The 17,096-nt window shown below is 49.7% G+C and overlaps 8 protein-coding genes across 8 annotated transcripts; 5 read left to right on the top strand and 3 right to left on the bottom strand.

Moving 5' to 3' along the window:
* Nucleotides 1-127: 127 nt before the first annotated feature.
* Nucleotides 128-1,762, top strand: N7525_009374 (uncharacterized protein; the record flags this gene model as incomplete). The annotated part of the gene is made up of 3 exons (XM_002563428.2): nucleotides 128-787; nucleotides 850-1,288; nucleotides 1,353-1,762. 3 exons carry the CDS (start codon nucleotides 128-130, stop codon nucleotides 1,760-1,762), a joined length of 1,509 nt encoding a protein of 502 aa, XP_002563474.1.
* A 334-nt stretch (nucleotides 1,763-2,096) lies between these two features.
* On the top strand, nucleotides 2,097-3,447 carry N7525_009373 (uncharacterized protein; the record flags this gene model as incomplete). The annotated part of the gene is made up of 2 exons (XM_061214693.1): nucleotides 2,097-2,260; nucleotides 2,319-3,447. The coding sequence occupies 2 exons, from the start codon at nucleotides 2,097-2,099 to the stop codon at nucleotides 3,445-3,447; spliced, it is 1,293 nt and encodes a 430-aa protein (XP_061069124.1).
* An 830-nt stretch (nucleotides 3,448-4,277) lies between these two features.
* N7525_009372 (uncharacterized protein) lies at nucleotides 4,278-4,638 on the top strand (the record flags this gene model as incomplete). Its single annotated transcript, XM_061214692.1, has 2 exons — nucleotides 4,278-4,294; nucleotides 4,344-4,638. The coding sequence occupies 2 exons, from the start codon at nucleotides 4,278-4,280 to the stop codon at nucleotides 4,636-4,638; spliced, it is 312 nt and encodes a 103-aa protein (XP_061069123.1).
* A 575-nt stretch (nucleotides 4,639-5,213) lies between these two features.
* On the top strand, nucleotides 5,214-9,553 carry N7525_009371 (ABC transporter B family protein; the record flags this gene model as incomplete). The annotated part of the gene is made up of 10 exons (XM_061214691.1): nucleotides 5,214-5,363; nucleotides 5,417-5,497; nucleotides 5,547-5,662; nucleotides 5,715-5,769; nucleotides 5,818-6,419; nucleotides 6,476-7,076; nucleotides 7,139-7,709; nucleotides 7,768-7,940; nucleotides 7,988-9,483; nucleotides 9,535-9,553. The coding sequence occupies 10 exons, from the start codon at nucleotides 5,214-5,216 to the stop codon at nucleotides 9,551-9,553; spliced, it is 3,864 nt and encodes a 1,287-aa protein (XP_061069122.1).
* Nucleotides 9,554-9,589: 36 nt separating this feature from the next.
* On the bottom strand, nucleotides 9,590-10,620 carry N7525_009370 (uncharacterized protein; the record flags this gene model as incomplete). The annotated part of the gene is made up of 4 exons (XM_002563424.2): nucleotides 9,590-9,633; nucleotides 9,706-10,006; nucleotides 10,059-10,480; nucleotides 10,533-10,620. 4 exons carry the CDS (start codon nucleotides 10,618-10,620, stop codon nucleotides 9,590-9,592), a joined length of 855 nt encoding a protein of 284 aa, XP_002563470.2.
* A 465-nt stretch (nucleotides 10,621-11,085) lies between these two features.
* On the bottom strand, nucleotides 11,086-11,992 carry N7525_009369 (class II fructose-bisphosphate aldolase; the record flags this gene model as incomplete). Its single annotated transcript, XM_002563423.1, has 2 exons — nucleotides 11,086-11,356; nucleotides 11,394-11,992. 2 exons carry the CDS (start codon nucleotides 11,990-11,992, stop codon nucleotides 11,086-11,088), a joined length of 870 nt encoding a protein of 289 aa, XP_002563469.1.
* A 244-nt stretch (nucleotides 11,993-12,236) lies between these two features.
* N7525_009368 (Zn(II)2Cys6 transcription factor) lies at nucleotides 12,237-14,471 on the bottom strand (the record flags this gene model as incomplete). Its single annotated transcript, XM_061214690.1, has 6 exons — nucleotides 12,237-12,415; nucleotides 12,468-12,656; nucleotides 12,714-13,368; nucleotides 13,432-13,485; nucleotides 13,549-14,281; nucleotides 14,344-14,471. The coding sequence occupies 6 exons, from the start codon at nucleotides 14,469-14,471 to the stop codon at nucleotides 12,237-12,239; spliced, it is 1,938 nt and encodes a 645-aa protein (XP_061069121.1).
* Nucleotides 14,472-14,983: 512 nt separating this feature from the next.
* N7525_009367 (uncharacterized protein) lies at nucleotides 14,984-15,820 on the top strand (the record flags this gene model as incomplete). The annotated part of the gene is made up of 1 exon (XM_002563421.1): nucleotides 14,984-15,820. The coding sequence occupies one exon, from the start codon at nucleotides 14,984-14,986 to the stop codon at nucleotides 15,818-15,820; it is 837 nt and encodes a 278-aa protein (XP_002563467.1).
* Between the last annotated feature and the right edge of the window lie 1,276 nt (nucleotides 15,821-17,096).

Here is a 17,096-nt window from a genome sequence, read left to right as displayed (position 1 = left end):
GTATTTTACGCTGCTGATATGAAGTTCCAGATAACCAGTACATTACAGATATTCGACCACTTTATGGCAGGAACATGATATAAGGATAAATCCTCACTCCTGGTCGTCAGTTAACCAACCAGGCAACATGAACACCAAAGAAACTATTGCGCTCGAGGCAACCAAGCAGGTGCCAACCACACACCCTGAGAAGTATGAGGACGGCGATGCGGCGCTGATGTTCTTGGCGCGGGAGCATGAGGCTGGCGTCGATATAGCGGAAAGCAGAGCGTTACGGTGGAAAATTGACCTGCGAATCATGCCGATCCTCATGGGCATCTACTTCTTGCAGTACCTAGACAAGACTTTGCTAAACTATGCGGCCGTCATGGGTATCAAGGATAACCTGAAAGGGAACGAGTACAACAATATAGGAACCATCTTCTACGTCGGATACCTTGTCGCGGAGCCAATCACCGCGTACCTCATGCAGCGCTTTCCCATTGGCAAGTATATTGGAATCAACGTCACCTGTTGGGGCATTCTCGTTATCTGCCACGCCGCTTGTAAAAGCTATGCCTCTCTGATGATCGTTCGTGTCCTCCTCGGTGTGTTCGAGGCCTCTGTGGCGCCATCTCTCATCCTCATCACGGGCATGTGGTGGACCAAGCCGGAACAGTCGCGCCGGACAGGTCTGTGGTACAGTCAGGTTGGAGTGGCACAAATTGTTGGATCTGCTATCTCATATGGCTTCCAGCATGTTAACTCCACCGCATTGGCGAACTGGCAGATCCTGTTCCTTTTCATGGTAGGTTGCTGTGGACTGCCAGGACCTTGCGAGCATTGGAAGCTGACCAAGGTGAATTGCAGGGATGTCTTACTACGGCGGTTGGAATCGCCACCATCTTCTTCCTTCCAGACAACCCTATGAGTGCTTCCTTCCTCAACGACGAAGAGAAGGTTGCGGCCATCGAACACGTCCGCGTGAACCTGACTGGTGTCGAAAACAAGCATTTCAAGCCGTACCAACTTGGGGAGCTATTGTTCAAGGACAAGCAGACCTGGCCCTTGTTCTTCATCACTCTCCTGGCTATGATCGACAACGGTGCTGTGTCCAACTTCTCTAGCATCATCATTGCGACATTCGGGTTCTCGGAGAAGCGCACCACCATTATCCAGATGCCTTCCGGGGCCGTCTCGATCATCGCCACTATTGGTGGTACCTACCTCGTCGGCGCCATTGGACACCGCTCCTACATGATTGCCATCATTACGATACCCAGTATCCTTGGTACTGGCCTGCTCCTGGGTATGAATGCTTCTTGGAAGACGATGACGAATGATCAACTAACTAATCGCTCTCCCTGCGACAGGCCTTAGTGAACAGTATAAAGTGGGCAAGCTATTCGGCGTCTATCTTCTCAACGCATGCCCGGCCATGCTTCCAATCATCTACAGTTGGAATTCCGCCAATACTAGCGGATATACCAAGCGCACGATGCGCAACGCTCTGACCTTGATGGCGTTCTGCGTGGGTAACCTTATCGGACCCCAGCTGTTCCCGGCCTCCGATGCACCCAGCTATAATGCGGCCAATATTACCCTGATCGTGACAATGTCCGCTGTGGTCCTGCTGGCGTTTGCTCTCCGACAGCTCACGGTATGGGAGAATGCCAAGAGGGACCGGGAGCAGGCTGCGTCTGAGGACACAGCGTCCGCGGCCGACCTGGCCTTCATAGATCTGACGGATATCCAGAACTATCGGTTCCGATATGTCTACTAATTATGAAGTCTAGATAGACCATGGTGGTTCATTGCCTATGTGTGCGTATGTATGTATCGGTGGAGTGCCACAGTTGGTGTTCTCGCAAAACAAATTCCTATCGGGGGGCGCAGATAGCTCTGAGTTAACGCCATACCGCTTTTGGTTAGTGAATGGTACCTGGCTTGGTTAGCGTGCCAAGGCCACTAGTGGCACCGATAAGGCCCGTCCCGATCCCAGTCGTCCCTCCTTGTTCGGGATCTGATAATTACATTCTCTTCCTCAATTACCACTTTTTCCCTTATCGCTGCACGTACTTTGAGCACAACAATGAGCGCTGAAGAATTTTTGGCCAATGTTGAAAGCGGCATCACCTGTGACCTGCCATGAGGATATCTTACGAATCGCATTCATCTATCTGGATGAGGGGTTGTGGACCGACAACGGGGTGTTCGATGTGGTGAAGAAGCTGCACACGCATGGCTGGTCCTTTGGTGAGGGCGAGTTACGCTTTAACCGGTAAGCTATCTCCTACTATGGTAATCTCTAATAGCACTGTATAATTAACGAATAACAGTACCCTGGATTTATTCTACCTCGCACAACTAGCAGCAGCCATCTACCGCTATTCCTCCCAACTGGAAGGGGACTTCCCCTCCGTCTCTGATTTCCCTGCCTTCTACACAGCCCACCACGCTCTCCTGCACTCCTCCGCCTGGCGCTCCTACTACTCCACCCACTTCCTTACACAGCGCACCACAGCGCGCTTGTACCGCCCGCCCGACCTCCAGGACCTCCCCGACTCCTCCTCCCCGCTATGCCAGCCGCGCCACAGTACAGTATCCACACATGTCCTGAAACTCCCCCGCTGGGCCTACACTGTCTCGTGCACGCGACGCAGGCAGCCCTTTCTGTCATTTGCGACTCTTACTGCAGTAGCCCTTAGCACGCTGGAGGCAACCATGACACGCCTGCACATGGCCTACCCCAGCGCACCACCCTATTCGGAATCACATGCGCGCTTCTGGCTTGACTATTTTACTCCGGATCCATCTCCATCTCGACTGCCTAAGATAACTTCCCGGGAAGCATGGCGGCCCACTAGCTTTGGGATATTGGTCGCGCAGGGAAAATATGATATACACGGGTTGGAAGCGGAATACCTCGCACAGGTATCAGGGGGAGAGGTTGCCGAGGGAGATGACGAGTCGGAGCAGGTGAGGTGGTGTGGATTGCCCGATGGAGGGATTGGAGAGCAGGCGTGGTGGAGGGGTTGGGAGGAAGAGGTCGGGAGTGAGGAGGAGGTGGAGTTCCTAGCCGCTGTTGCGGTGGAGGAGACTGTTGGACTCGGACTAGAAGGAATGGGAATGGATGAGTTGGACTTGTCGATCCGGTCACATATACTACTGGCGGTCATGCACGCTGCGGTGAAGGACAGGCAGGAGAGGGAATGTTTCTTAGGGGAGTTGGAGAGGCGGATGGTGGAGAAGGGGAGAATTGGCGAGGAGAGGGCAGAGAGGTGGGTCAAGGAGGCCTTGGGGATCATAGAGCCGTATGTACGCATATGGCAGGGCGTGTGGCCTGGTGCAGAGGAGAGGGGGGAGATGCTGCGGCGGATCTTGGTGGAGAATGCGCAGCTCTTTGCACGCTGGAAGGTGTCACCTCTTTCGAAGCAGTTTGCTTTTGAGCTAGGGCCGAGGGAGTGAGGGATCCAGACTACCATTACGACCATTATACACCCATTGGACAGGTGTGTATGTATTTATGTACATACAGAGTCAAGCATCTAAGACCCCCATGCAAGCCCATCTATACCTAGGTACTTTATACTGCGGCTCCTTCTCTACCTGATTGGCCACAGAGAACCTAATCGTCCCGCAACACATAGGATACTAGTGAGTGAGTGGCCTTGTTAGTATCAACGCGACCAAGTTCCATCTCATGAATGTACCTGGTAGGAAATAGAACTGTAACATGAAGAGATTGGCAAACTGAGAGCCGCTTCCTCACCTGAATGGCAGGTCCGCGGCCATCCAGTAATCTGGTAGCCAAGTCCTTGATGGTGCCGAAGAGTTCGATCCGAGTGACGGGGATGTGGATGTAGGTTGAGCTGGTATCAGTGTTGGATCCTGACCTGGATCAAGACCAGGTTCTGCCGATTTCCGAACGGTTGATAAGGATGAAGGGCTTGGGGTCCCTTCCTTTTCTATTCTATCGGGCTTCTCCGCCTGCTGCCTTTTCTTTCGGTTGGTCCGCTTCAAACTCATCCGGTCTCTCTCTGTTCTGTCACCACCTTCTACCCTGACCACTGGTCTAGGAAGGCAGCCTGGGGACTGCTTCTTGGGCTGAATTTCCGCTTTCTCCCGTAGAATACAGGCCTGGGAAGGCGACGCCGCTGTCTGGAGCTTCTCCCCTTAGTGTCCGTCTACCCATAGGCTTCTCCCCTGCACCGCAGGAAGCCTATAGACGGATAGGGGCTTGAAAGCCGTCTCACGGAGACAACTCTCACACAGGACCTCCCTGCGTCGGTCACCAAATGACAATTATGTTGATGTGAGTCACAACTTGTAACTTAACAAGAAAGATGATTGAGACTGATTAGACATACGAGGTTTATCGAGGCCGTTCGCGGAAGTGGCCGACGCAAAGTGGCGGTCTCGCAGACCCGTAAAAGCCTTGTACAGGCAATGAAATTCTGGCTCGATGAGCCAGAGAGCGAAGTCCAAGTTGCAATCTCCATCACCGCATCTAACCGGAAGATATTGGTCGAGCGTTGGGTAATGGGCCCGAATATGCCTACGTCACCCGACCAATGGATCGAAATCGCCCGCAATCCCCAGCCAAACTCCCCTCGGATTAGTGGCTACCTTGATATCGACGTTTCTGATGAGTACTAGAACATCCTAATGAAAGGATTAAATTGATATGCTAAGACTACATCCAGGTGTGGGGATTCTCGCCCTTATAACCAGGCAGGTTTTCTGCCGGTTTTGCCGAGGTGAAGGTGAAGGGGTTGAAATGTGAAAAGTAAAAAAGTTGAGAGTGAGAGAAGAGTGAGATTCATCATCGATCGAACTCGTTCCCTGTTTTCCAAAATATATTTCCGAATTTGGAAGTATGCAAGATCCCGAGGTCCACGTCTAAATAAGGGTTACATCCGAAATCTTTAATTCCACCCTGGTTGACATAACTGGTCCACTGGTATCTCCATTTTGGCCAATATGAAATAACAAAGATATTGTGATGATCTTGACACTATGAGAGATTGTATTGTGCCTCACTTCTCATTTCCTGTTAGGGTGCCTTGAATGGTTCGTGTTCGCGTTCATGTTCTGGAGCGCTAAGGATCCCCCTGATTTCTTGAAAGATGACAAGGTCCTTGACAATATTCATCCGAAGAACACCGAAATGGTGCAGAAGTCCTTTGAACAAATTTTTCCTTCGTTAAACCGCTGTGTTGCCGGGGTGAAAAATGCCTTCATCGTCAGCTTCCCCGCATCATGTCGGAACGCCGGAGATGCCAACACCACCAGATGACAACTCCATTGCCAGTGCAGACATTGTCGCTCGTTCAGAGTCAAAAGATGAGACAGGCAAACCAGCAAGTCTCGGTAGCTATGCGGTAGGCTTGGATCTATTGATGGAGGCTTAGTCTACTATCGCTCACATCTCCAGAGGATCCTATCATATGGTGCCTCCCATGGGAGTATTTATATTATGATTCTAGGGCTGATTTGTGCCATGGCTTCGGGAATTGTAAGGGCAAATTTTGTGCTGTACTCAACATCAACTAACGAAATTCCAGGCTCTTCCGTTGATGAACATTGTCTTTGGCCAACTGGTCGGCACCTTCAATGAGTACTTTATTCCGGGACCGGGTATCACAGAGGGATCATTCAAGTCCTCGGTCAACCAAAATAGGTAAATGTTGCACTGTATCTCTCATGGCAGCGAGTTCACCATCTCCTTTTAGCTTGTATATTGTGTATCTATTTATCGGAAAGTTCTGTCTGACTTACATATCCATGGTATGGTTTCCTACTCTCCAGACCTCCGTTATTACTCACACGAGACAGATTTGTTTTCGATTGATCAGTCTCCGCGCCTCGGGAGCCTTGCGCCTGGAGTACACCCAGGCTCTCTTTTCACTTCCTATGAGCAAGCTGGACGAGATGTCAGTCGGAACTGTCACACATGCGATTACGGCGCTGTCAAATACGATCCAGCAAAGTGTTTCCGATCGACTCGCCATTCTGTTTCAGTCACTCGCCTTGCTCATTTCGGCTTACGCAATCGCATTCCGTTATTCTTGGGCACTGACACTTGTTGTCAGTTCGGCCATTGTATTTGTGATCCTTGGCTTTAGCCTGACAGTGCCATTTTTGGTCAAGGCCCAGCAGAGTGTGGACAAGGCAGATGAGAAGCATGCCGCGCTCGCCGCAGAAGTATTCGGTTCTATTCGGACAGTGTTTGCCCTGGGTGCTGAGCAACCACTCTTCAAAAAGTATACCCGGTGGGTCGAGGAAGCACGGAAACGTGGCCTGCGTATGTCTTTAGTCAGTGGCATTCACCTTGGAATGCTCTTCTTTGCGATGTATGTCAGCTTTGCCCTGGCCTTCTGGTTTGGGTTGAAGCTGTATCGCGAAGGTCACATTGCTAACATTAACACCGTGATCACGTATGCTTATCCCACCTTCTGAATACTTGTGAAGCTGTCCTCTGACAATCCGTTAGGGTATTCTTTTCCGTGCTCCTTGTGGTCACTATTTTGGGAGGTATTGCAGGGCCATTGATGGCTATCTCGAAGGCCATAAGTGCATCAGGCGTCTTTTTTGGTGTTATTGATTCCAAGAGGGACGACCCACCGGGGATCCAAGAACCAGAGGTATCCAGCCACGCTGATATCGTGTTTCAGAACGCGACGTTTTCTTATCCCACAAGACCAGAAATGACTGTGCTTAAGGGATTTAATGCACGGTTTGAGCGAAATAAAACCACGGCTCTGGTCGGACCCTCCGGTTCGGGGAAAAGCACTATTGTCGCCATGATCGAGCGATGGTACCAACTTCAGTCCGACTCAGGTGAGGAGGCCACGTCGGGTCAAATCCATGTGGGAGATCACAATATCAATGACCTGGATGTGAAGTGGTGGCGATCGCAGATAGGACTTGTTCAGCAAGAGCCATTCCTGTTTAACGATTCAATATACAACAACGTCGCTTTTGGTCTGATCGGATCACAGTGGGAGAATGATACGGAGCCTGTGAAGATGGAACTCATCACCGCGGCCTGCAAGCAAGCCTTTGCAGATGAATTTATCGACCGCCTCCCCATGGTATTGTATACCCTCGCCACATTTTCTTTTTTTTTTCATTTATCTGATTACTCCATTTCTAGGGTTACTCGACCACTGTTGGTGAAGGTGGAATCACATTGAGTGGAGGACAGCGCCAAAGAATTGCCATCGCGCGGAGTATCGTCAGCCAACCCCAAATTCTCATTCTCGATGAGGCGACCAGTTCGATCGATATTCAAGGAGAAAGGATCGTGCAAGCAGCCCTCGATCGTGTATCCAAAGATCGCACTACAATCATGATCGCTCATCGTTTGTCCACCGTCCGCCGCGCGGACAAGATCATCGTCATGAAAGACGGCCGGAATTGTGAAGAAGGTTCCCACCAAGAGTTGATGCTCAAGGAAGGCATATACCATAGTTTGGTTCATGCGCAACAGCTGGAGCCACTGACAGATTTGATGGATGCCGATGTGCCAGATTCGATTCTTTCGCAGAAAGAAGAAGTCAAGCCTCAAGTTCACACTACTAAAGAAGGCAGTGATCATCCCCAGGATAGTCCCGAGCTTGAAAGAGGCTTTGGCTTTTTCCACAGCTTTGGGGTACTCATTTATGAAAACCGTAGCCATTGGCTCTTATATGCACTGACGCTGATCGGGGCTGTAGGGGCAGGTTGTAAGTATTCACCGTGCTCTCCGCATTTTTCCAGATATAAGCTAACAGAGTCCAACAGCTGGATTCTCCCTACAAAGTTGGCTTTTTGCCAGACTTGTGGAGGTTTTCCAGTTCACTGGCCAGAAGCTCGTCGACGCTGCGAACTTCTGGGCATTGATGTTCTTCATCCTCGCCCTTGCCATAGCGACCTTCTACTTTATGCTAGGATTTTCGTCCAATTCCATCTCAATGGTGAGCTTATATACGTCCTCGGAGCTGGAGCAAAGCTAACTTTTCAGTTTGTCGTGTCCAATGCTCGGATGGACTATTTCTCCAACCTATTGTCCAAACCAGTGTGGTACTATGACCGCGAGGAGAATTCCTCAGGTAGTCTGGTTTCCAGACTCTCCACCGATTTAAAGCAGTTACAGGAGATGTTTGGTCCCACGGGTGTTTTCCCTCTCATTTCGATCTTCAACGTCATCGGATGTGTTACAATCTCCTTCGCCTTTGGATGGAAGCTGGCGGCTGTCACCTTTTTCGCCGCCATGCCATTCTTATTTCTCTCTGCATTTATGCGCATTCGATATGAGATCAAATTCGAAAGCCTAAACGCCGAAGTCTATGCCGATAGCTCCAAGTTCGCAACGGAGGCGGTCCGGGCCTTCAGGACGGTCACTACTCTGACTATAGAAGATACAATTTTGCAAAGATATTCAAGTTTGCTGAGAGAACAGCGTCAGAAGGCCACCCGGAAGGCGTGGTACGCAACGTTGGTATTTGCGTTTTCTGACAGTGTTGAGCTATGTGCCATAGCACTCGCCTTCTGGTACGGCGGCCAGCTCCTCGCGTCTCACGAATACGACCCAGTTGCATTTTTCGTGGTGTATATTGTCATTATCCAAGGCGGCCAATCAGCCGGGCAGTTCTTCAGTTTTAGTCCAAATATTGCCCAGGCTAAGGCTTCTGCCAATCGTACACGAATACCTAGTGCGGGACAGCTTCAGCATGTTCCGGTGGCACCGCTCTCTTCTTCGGAGCACACTCCCACTCCCTCTGTTGAACTTCAAAATGTCTCTTTTCAATATCCTTCTCGCGAGGTACCGACATTTGTTGATCTAAATCTCTCCATTGAGAGTGGTCAATTCGTAGCATTTGTCGGACCTTCAGGCTGCGGGAAATCTACGCTTGTCTCCCTACTCGAGCGCTTCTATGACTGCACCCAGGGAACCATCTTATTTGGTGGCCGAGATATCCGTTCCATTGAACCCTCCTCTTACAGAAGCGCCTTGTCGCTCGTGGCCCAAGAGCCGAAACTCTTCGAAGGCACCATCCGTGAGAATCTTCTTCTCGGTCTGGAAGCCCCCAATAACCCGAGTACCGAGGACCAAATGATTCAAGCATGCAAGGACGCCGAAATTCATGACTTCATCGTATCTCTGCCAGATGGCTTCTTGACGGAACTTGGCGTCAACGCTCAGGCCTCACTGAGTGGTGGGCAAAAACAGCGTCTGTGTATTGCGCGATCCTTGATCCGAAAACCACTACTTCTGCTTCTTGATGAGGCTACATCGAGTTTGGACTCTCAGGCGGAAAGTCTTGTACAAGGCGCTATGGAGAGATTGGCAAGCAAGCGAAACATGACTATTATTGCGGTCGCGCACAGACTAGCAACCATCCAGAAAGCCGATGCCATTTTTGTCTTTGGGGAAGGGGCGCCGGGACAGGGATCGAGCATTCTTGAGTCCGGAACGCATCATGAATTGTTGCGCAGAAGGGGACTTATTGGCAGATGGTATGTTTCCCGCTAAGCCGCATCTACTTCTCATAACTAACGTGATTATAGTGCCAAGCGCAAGCTCTAGACCGACGATAGGATGTGCCGTTCAAACAAGGCCCTTTCATCCATTCTCTTCACCCATCTCATACATCTGTATCTCGAAAACTAATACACAATGTTTAACAGACTTCATGTGTTAGCCTATTGATTTCACTGGAAGAACTCGGAAACACTTACTGCCTATCACCCCGTTGACTGGAATATCAATAGAGGTGGTGTAGCTGGCAGCCTCACTTAGAAGGTACACGTAGGCACCACCGAGTTCCTGTACCTCGGCCAACCTAGGGAATCCGCCATAATACTTCAGCTGCTGTTCCCAGTCCGGCTGCTGGGGAACCCAGTATGTCATGGCGGTCTTGACTAGACCAGGCGACACACTGTTGACACGAATACCGTACTGCGCCCATTCCATTGCCAAAGTGTGGGTCATGTTGCGTACGCCTGCCTTCGAGGCACCGTAGGGAGTGGAAGGGACGCGCTGAAATGCAATGTCAGTGATTGCCTGGGAAGAAATCGAAGGCAGCTTTTACCTTGTTGGGACGGTAAGAGGCCATTGATGCCGTGAAGACAATAGATCCCTTTATTCCAAGTTTGATGAATGCACGAGCAGCCGCGCGTGCGGTATAGAAAGCCCCGAAGAGATTAACGTTGAACAAGGTCTCAATGTCCTCCTGGGTGAAGTCCAGGGCAGCTTTGTGGTTTGTTCGTCCAGCGTTAACCACCATTCCGTGTAGAGCACCAGCTTCCTCGATGATCTTATCGATAGCCACGGAGATGGTCGATTCCTCGGTCACGTTGGCGACGACAGCAAAGAGTTGACCGGGATAGCGCTTGGAGAGAGCAGCAAAATCTTCTCCGGTCTCCCCAATGTCAATAGAGTAGACCTTGGTCGCGCCGTTAGAAAGGCAGCACTCGGCGATACCGAGACCAATACCGCGATTGGCACCGGTAACTAACGAGATCAGTTGACACACTAATGTCTCTTTAATATTCCAGGTACATACTAGCAATAACCTTTCCGCCGAGGGTGACCTGAGTTTGAGGGGTGCTTTCTGGGGCCTTAGCCAGTAGGTCGGTCACAGAGGAAGCCATTGTGAAATGTGATTAATAGATGCAGAAGATTGACTGTGAGACTGTCAAGGACAAAGTTAAGAGACAAATTCATTTTTACATATCACACGTACTCCCGTTGAAGCACGCACAGCATTCCCCCCGCATATCTCGGGGGACGTCCGAGACGGGAAAGGTATTGGAGAAGGGTTCCCCGAGACGAGACAAGGCCCACTATAATGGTCCGTCTGCATCGGAACATAAATAGGTGGGAAGAGTCAGGTCCCTAAAGAGATATGCGGGATTAGAATTAAGATGTTTCCACCTTCCGGAGCCATTAATGAGAAAAGAGTCATATGAGACTCCCTTATTTCTTTCGAACTTTTTATGGGATAGCAAGGACCATCAGATAAAACGGGAGATACGGCCCGACAGTAGTTATATATAGATATTCGCTGTTCAATTCAAAAATGCTCAAATCACCCTATTGACACAATTTCCCTTCCTTCATGCCTTGCCCGCCGAACCGCAGATCTCCATCCATCTGATGGTCAGGTCCGTCACCTTCTGGATGCCCTCCTCGATAAGTTGGGTGTGCGACATCTTTCCCACGTTCTCGCGAAGGTGGTCGTAGTAATCATCCAAGACAAGCCGGTTTACGTTGATCTTGGTGACACCAGCGACCACACAGCGTTTGATCAGTTCCGGAGCAAACCCATTAGTGCCGTGTATAGCCAAATTGACTCTACCATTTGCCCGAGCTCGCACCATCTCAAATCTGCCCATATAGTTAGTGATGTATCTTTCCCCGAGACACTGATACTCGCCTTTCGAAATCAAGATGCGGGCCACGCGGGCCATATTCACCGTGGACATTGCCAAAGGCGGGGGCAAGGACATCCACACCCGTGTTGATGAACTCGTCTACCTCCTCAGAGGTCGTCAGACATGCTTCCAATCCTGCAGTGTCCATGACTCCATCCTCTCCTCCCTCGATACGACCCGGCTCGGCTTCCGTGGCCTTCTCGCGCTCGTTGCAATATTGTACCAGCTCACGGGTCTTTTTCAAGTTTGTTTCCTTGTCGTAGTGCGACATGTCCACCATGATACTATCGAATGGAAGCTCTGCTGCGTGCTTGATAATAGCTTCGGATTGAGCATGGTCGAGGTGAACACTGATAGGCACGCTTGCACGCTTCGCGGCCTCGGCTGCGGCGCGAACTAGCAAACCATCTGTGACCTCGATGGCCCAAGGAAATAGTTGAAGAATGAGTGGTGAGCGTGCGGTCTCTGCAGCTCGAACAAAGCCCACAATTTGTTCGATGTTGTAAGCGATGACGGCGATGACCCCGTAGTGGCCGATCTCGGCCTCGCGGAGGATGCGCTTATATCGGTTGGAGTCTTTCCAGGTCATTTCGATAGAGAAGTGTAATAGATAAAATTTGAAATGTATTCATTGAGGATGTCCAGTCAACTTATTAAGTTTTGATCGGCTAGGGATGCAAGTTGTCCCCGAGACGGGGTGCGATTTGTCCCGAGGCTTCAAAGCCTTGATTGGACGGCTTTTTGCCTGCTGCTTTATTGAAAACAATTCCAAAATATTTCCAAGTAATATGAGTAATACAAAGGATAGATGCCCAAAAACCTCATTCAACTCTTTATGGAATAGATCGCGCCAAGTTCGCGGCAGCTGCCTCTTTTGTCGGCTCATGGTCTGCCCAAAGATGCTGGAGGTCTTCACCTAAAGATCTGACTGGCCAGCCACTTCGTTCACGACAGGCTTCCAGCAGTTCCAAGATAGCCTTTCGGGTATTGTGCCCTTGTGCAAATAGTCCGGCTATTTTTCCTGTTAGTCGTGTTTCTCAAATAGGGTGCATTGAAAAACGTACCGATATATAGAGCTTGCGATGACATTATGCTGGATGGGTTATCCTTTAATGTCACAGCAATACCGCAGATATTCTCCACGCAGTGTTTGATTACGCTTTGTCGCCTGAGATACTGCTCAATGCCTCCTAGGCTAGGCTCATGAGCAAGTAATAGAATATGTGACACGCTAAATAATTGGACCGCCACGGCTATATCTTGTGTTAGTTGTTTCTAAGGATTATAGTGTACTGTCTTCTCATCCATACCAAATGCAGGTGGGCAGATCCAGATAGGTCGAAAGTATGACTGGTGGCCTGAGCCAAGCGGCAAGGGAGAGAACTCAATAGTCAGGTGTCGTTGCCAGTCATCCAACATCTTGCGAAGATGGTTTGCCTCATCGACCCGACGTCCGATATCTGCTTCGGTCACCGTATCAGCGCAATAGCTGATCACCTTCGCAGTATTGTATATTGAGCGTCTGGAAAGCTCGTGTGGCGATAATTCAGAAAGGGGCTTTTGCGGAACCCAAAATGTAAGAGTTTTGCGTTTCTCCCGGAAAGCCGCCCAGATGTCCTGACAAAGCCATGCCCACCAAACGGCCGAATGCAGCCCCCCAGACTCGCCATGAATGGTCTGGGATCTCTGGATCAAAAATACACCCTCGAGATGCCTCTCCCAATCTTTCGTGGAATTGTCAAGCATCTCGTAGGCGGAAATGATCAACGTTGTTGCAAGTAGCTCGAGGCTTCTTTTGTAACCAGAGTACTGCATAGCCTTTTGCACGTAGTGTAGAGTCTGGTAATAATATTGAAGAGCTGCTTCCTGCTTATTTGGCACATTATGATCACTTAGATGAGGATTCAAGGCCAGATGTCGATATGCAAGAGCGAGTATAGCATTCATCAGCCCCGCATTGTATATCTGCAGACACCAGGTCAGTATTCCGATTGCAGAACCTTGTTTGCGAGGCTGAAATTAACTTACGGCCAGGTGGGCAACGAACGTAGAAAATTGGGATGTGTGATCGAAGAGATCAATCTGGTAAAGAGCGTTGTAAGCCAAGCATTTCTAAGTCTTATAAGCATGGCAGATTATGCATACCCATGGGCTCACCCGAGTTACGAAATGTTCAAACAATGTCTCCTCGCCCGGTAGAAGCTCGATTTGCTCTCGTGACTGCCATATCTGCTCATCCCCCAGCGTATTGCCATCTGAAGCACCGGCATGTGTTGGGTCATCACTTGCATAAATGGAAGAAGGGGCGTCTAATACCAGCGTCGCGCATTGCAACGAGCTGAGTTGGGTTTGGCCATCTGGATTAGAGTGACCCTGCAGGGAGAAACCTTGGTTCACCCAGGAATTATCGATCGTAGACACCTGCGAACTGTCCTTAGCAGCATCATTAGCTAGCAGCCCAAACCACCGTATTGCCGCAAAGGATGAATTAGAGGGTGACAAAGAGGCATCTGTCAAAGCCACCAGACTCTGGTTCGAATCGGGTTGACTCCCCGTCAGTTGATCAAGTTGCGGAGGTTGAGAGAGGTCGGAATCGACAGTAGAACTATGCCAGCCTGGGACAATAGCTTCACGCAGTTCGGAAAGCGGGGGGTTTGTCTGAGCTGTGCTTGGTGCTCGTTCGTTCTCCTCCACGGCGACCGCACTTTGCTGTGCGCTCAGATCAGGAACAGTCTCTGTAACGGCCCCGTCCGAGGCTGGAAGGTTGACGCTGCGACGACCCGAGGTAGCGAATTCACAGATCTTGTTATTTTTGGCACAAGCGCCGCATATCGGCTTGACCTCGTCGCATTTCAAGTGTCGTTTCCGGCATGTAATGCTACATCTCGTTAGGTAAGCACAAGCTGAAGCCCTGGAGCTCTTGAGAGGCAAATGACCCACCATCCATTCGTCGTCCGCAGGCCGCGACCGCGGGACTTTCGTGCGCGTGGCCGTCTGTAAGGTGATCGCGAATGCATTGCGGCATCAGAGCATGCGCCAGCATCGTAGTGGTCAAGAGCCGAATCCATCAGCTATTTCCCGTTTCCCTCGTCTCGGGTCGCAAAACTCTTATCCGCTTCAAGTTCTTTGCCCGAGTGCCTTCCTCGTCTCGGGGATGCGGGGAACCCCAGGTTCGTCTCCACAAAATATAAACAGTCACATGCGAGCGGCCACAAAAGTTCGTTGATTCAACCCCTTCTTCTTTATCCATGTCATTCGCTCTCGATCCCCTAAGCACTGGGACCCACTACACCGAGAGACAACGGACATAAACTAGGGCTATTAAATGTAATGTACAGTTGTGTATCCGTATGTATTCCGTATTGACGTGGTCCACTTTAAAAGGACCCTCTTTACAAACGAAACCACCTAGTCTCCCTAGCGTAGTCCCGTTTGTGCCCGGAAAAATTACACATTTGGGGTCCTACCCAACACTTGTCTTTCGATCTTTTTTTTGAGTCACGAATATCAGATATCAGCTTTTTCTTTTAGACTATCCATTGTTCCACAGACCTTTCCACTATATTGCCGAAATCGCAGGATGTTCAACAAGGCGCGACTCCTCGCCCTTAGCCTTCTGGCGTCCGTAGGAGCGGCCAATACGCATGACTTGGGCTTCGGAGAGATCGATTTGATCTTCCCAAGAAATGGTACCTTTGAGCCGATGGTGCTCATGCCCGTCATCTTCGCAATTCAGAACCCCAAAGTGATTGACGGACTCTATCCACACCTTAGCTTCGGTGTGTGGTCGGTGCATCTCCCAAGGGGGAATCAATCAATGGCCGCCTATATCGATGACCATGAGTTGGGCCTCAATACGACGGACCCGGTGTTATACCTTAAGGATAGCATATCTAGCCCTCTGCATCCTGAGAGTCTGGACACCGAGAATGAATGGGAATTTGTCTGGGGTCTTGATTGGACGAACTGCTCTACACCGGCGAATAAGACCACTTCCGACAACAAGCCTAAGGTCAACCTGAACAACCCGTGGGGTAAACATTCCGTCCGCTTCACCACAAAAAAAGGGGCAGGTGAGCCCAATTTGACCGCTCTCACCGCCGATGACAAGTGCGATGACATCTCCGCCATGGCGTTCAACGTCACGAAAACTCTTATAGCTCAATCGGGCTACTATCAAGGCGACAAATGCGCCGCGCTCGAGACTCCGGTGCCTACTCCTTCTCCTTGCAAAGTCAGCATCGTTCCTTCGGCTGCCTCGAGCATAGCAGCTTCTATCACTTCAGCTCATTGCCAGGGTATTGACCCTATTGTGAGCTGCCCAGCCAAGAACGGCGGGGCTGCTATTACCAATATGGCTTCTTCGCTGAAATGGTGGACTGCTAGTGTATTGATTGTGGGAACGCTCCTGATTTAGATGCGATCTTGTTCATTTTCCGATGTATTAGAGCATTCTACATGTATGAAGTATTACTGCCACAACGAGAGTTGGAGATTTCATTATCAATATATTTCTTAATACAAGGAATGAGGCCAATGTAGGGTCACATCCAAGCTGAATTAACAAAGTCTTTATTAATCAAAGTTGTTCACTTTTTCGGAAAGTGAGGTCCATCCTGCCCCCCGGCTCTTAGTTTATAATATCACCACTAACATCCCTAGCGTGGGCCTTCGCACACCGGAGTTCACCGTGGATCACAAGCCAATATCTAGACGGAGTACCTCCGGCCACCTTAGTAGGTATGACCGGGGCGTAGTGGCGTTGTGGCTTGCCAAGAGTCCTGTAAAGCTTGTGGTAAATTGAGCCCTGTGAGACTGCGTATATAGCAAACCGGGTCATAGCGATATAATTCAGATAGGCAATAACTATCGTTATACCTAGGTAATCGTGAAACCAAGGTGCCATATATTAAATAGTGTCAAACTGGGATATGGCCTCCATTAGGCCATGTACATTAACCTTGGTTTTTGTCTTGGTCTAGTGGAATAATGCCGTATTTTATTCCAACAATTAGTTATATATTTCTGGTTTATGTACAAATTAGACCCCTGAAAAGCTCCTTATATGTCTCTACTTCTGTCTTATTCTCCTTTCTTTGATTAACCTAACTAAGCCCTAGATATAACGATTTTTTGCGTTCAGGAAAGGTGAATGTGCGATATCCGTAGTAAGGAGGTTTTAACCATATTTGTATGGTGGATTGGTTCATGCACCAGATTCCGGCCATTAAAACCAAGTTATCATTTTATCCAGTATCGTTATAACTCGGTTTTACTATAGAACAAGCTTAGCGCTGCAACCTCACTCCAATTTCAATCCTAGCACTTTCTTGGCACTACAAGTAACAGCTTGAAAGACCCACTTGAGTGAAATTTACTCGTGCCAGTACCTTTTGCATTATCGGAGCCGCAAGTTGCCTTCCGAGTATACAGGTCTATTAGCAAACTACACTACGGAGTACTCTGTACTCTAGCATTCACCAAGCACCCTCCTCAATGCCAAGTAAAAAGGCATGTTAAGTCCCACAGCGCTCTTCCGTACCGGCCTTACCGGGGTCCGAAGGGCGCGATTGAATGAGGGAACCTTGAGCCCTTTGACAGCATGGTCTCAGACAAACATTACCTAGGTACCCAAAAACAATGACAATTTCATAGGGCTGGATTATACACTACGGGGCGATTCTCGGCAAGCC

This window comes from Penicillium rubens (assembly GCF_028828025.1).
Source record: "Penicillium rubens strain IBT 27055 chromosome Unknown utg000003l_segment0_segment0, whole genome shotgun sequence".
NCBI lineage: Eukaryota > Fungi > Ascomycota > Eurotiomycetes > Eurotiales > Aspergillaceae > Penicillium > Penicillium rubens.
This window is presented reverse-complemented; position numbering and strand designations above follow the sequence as displayed.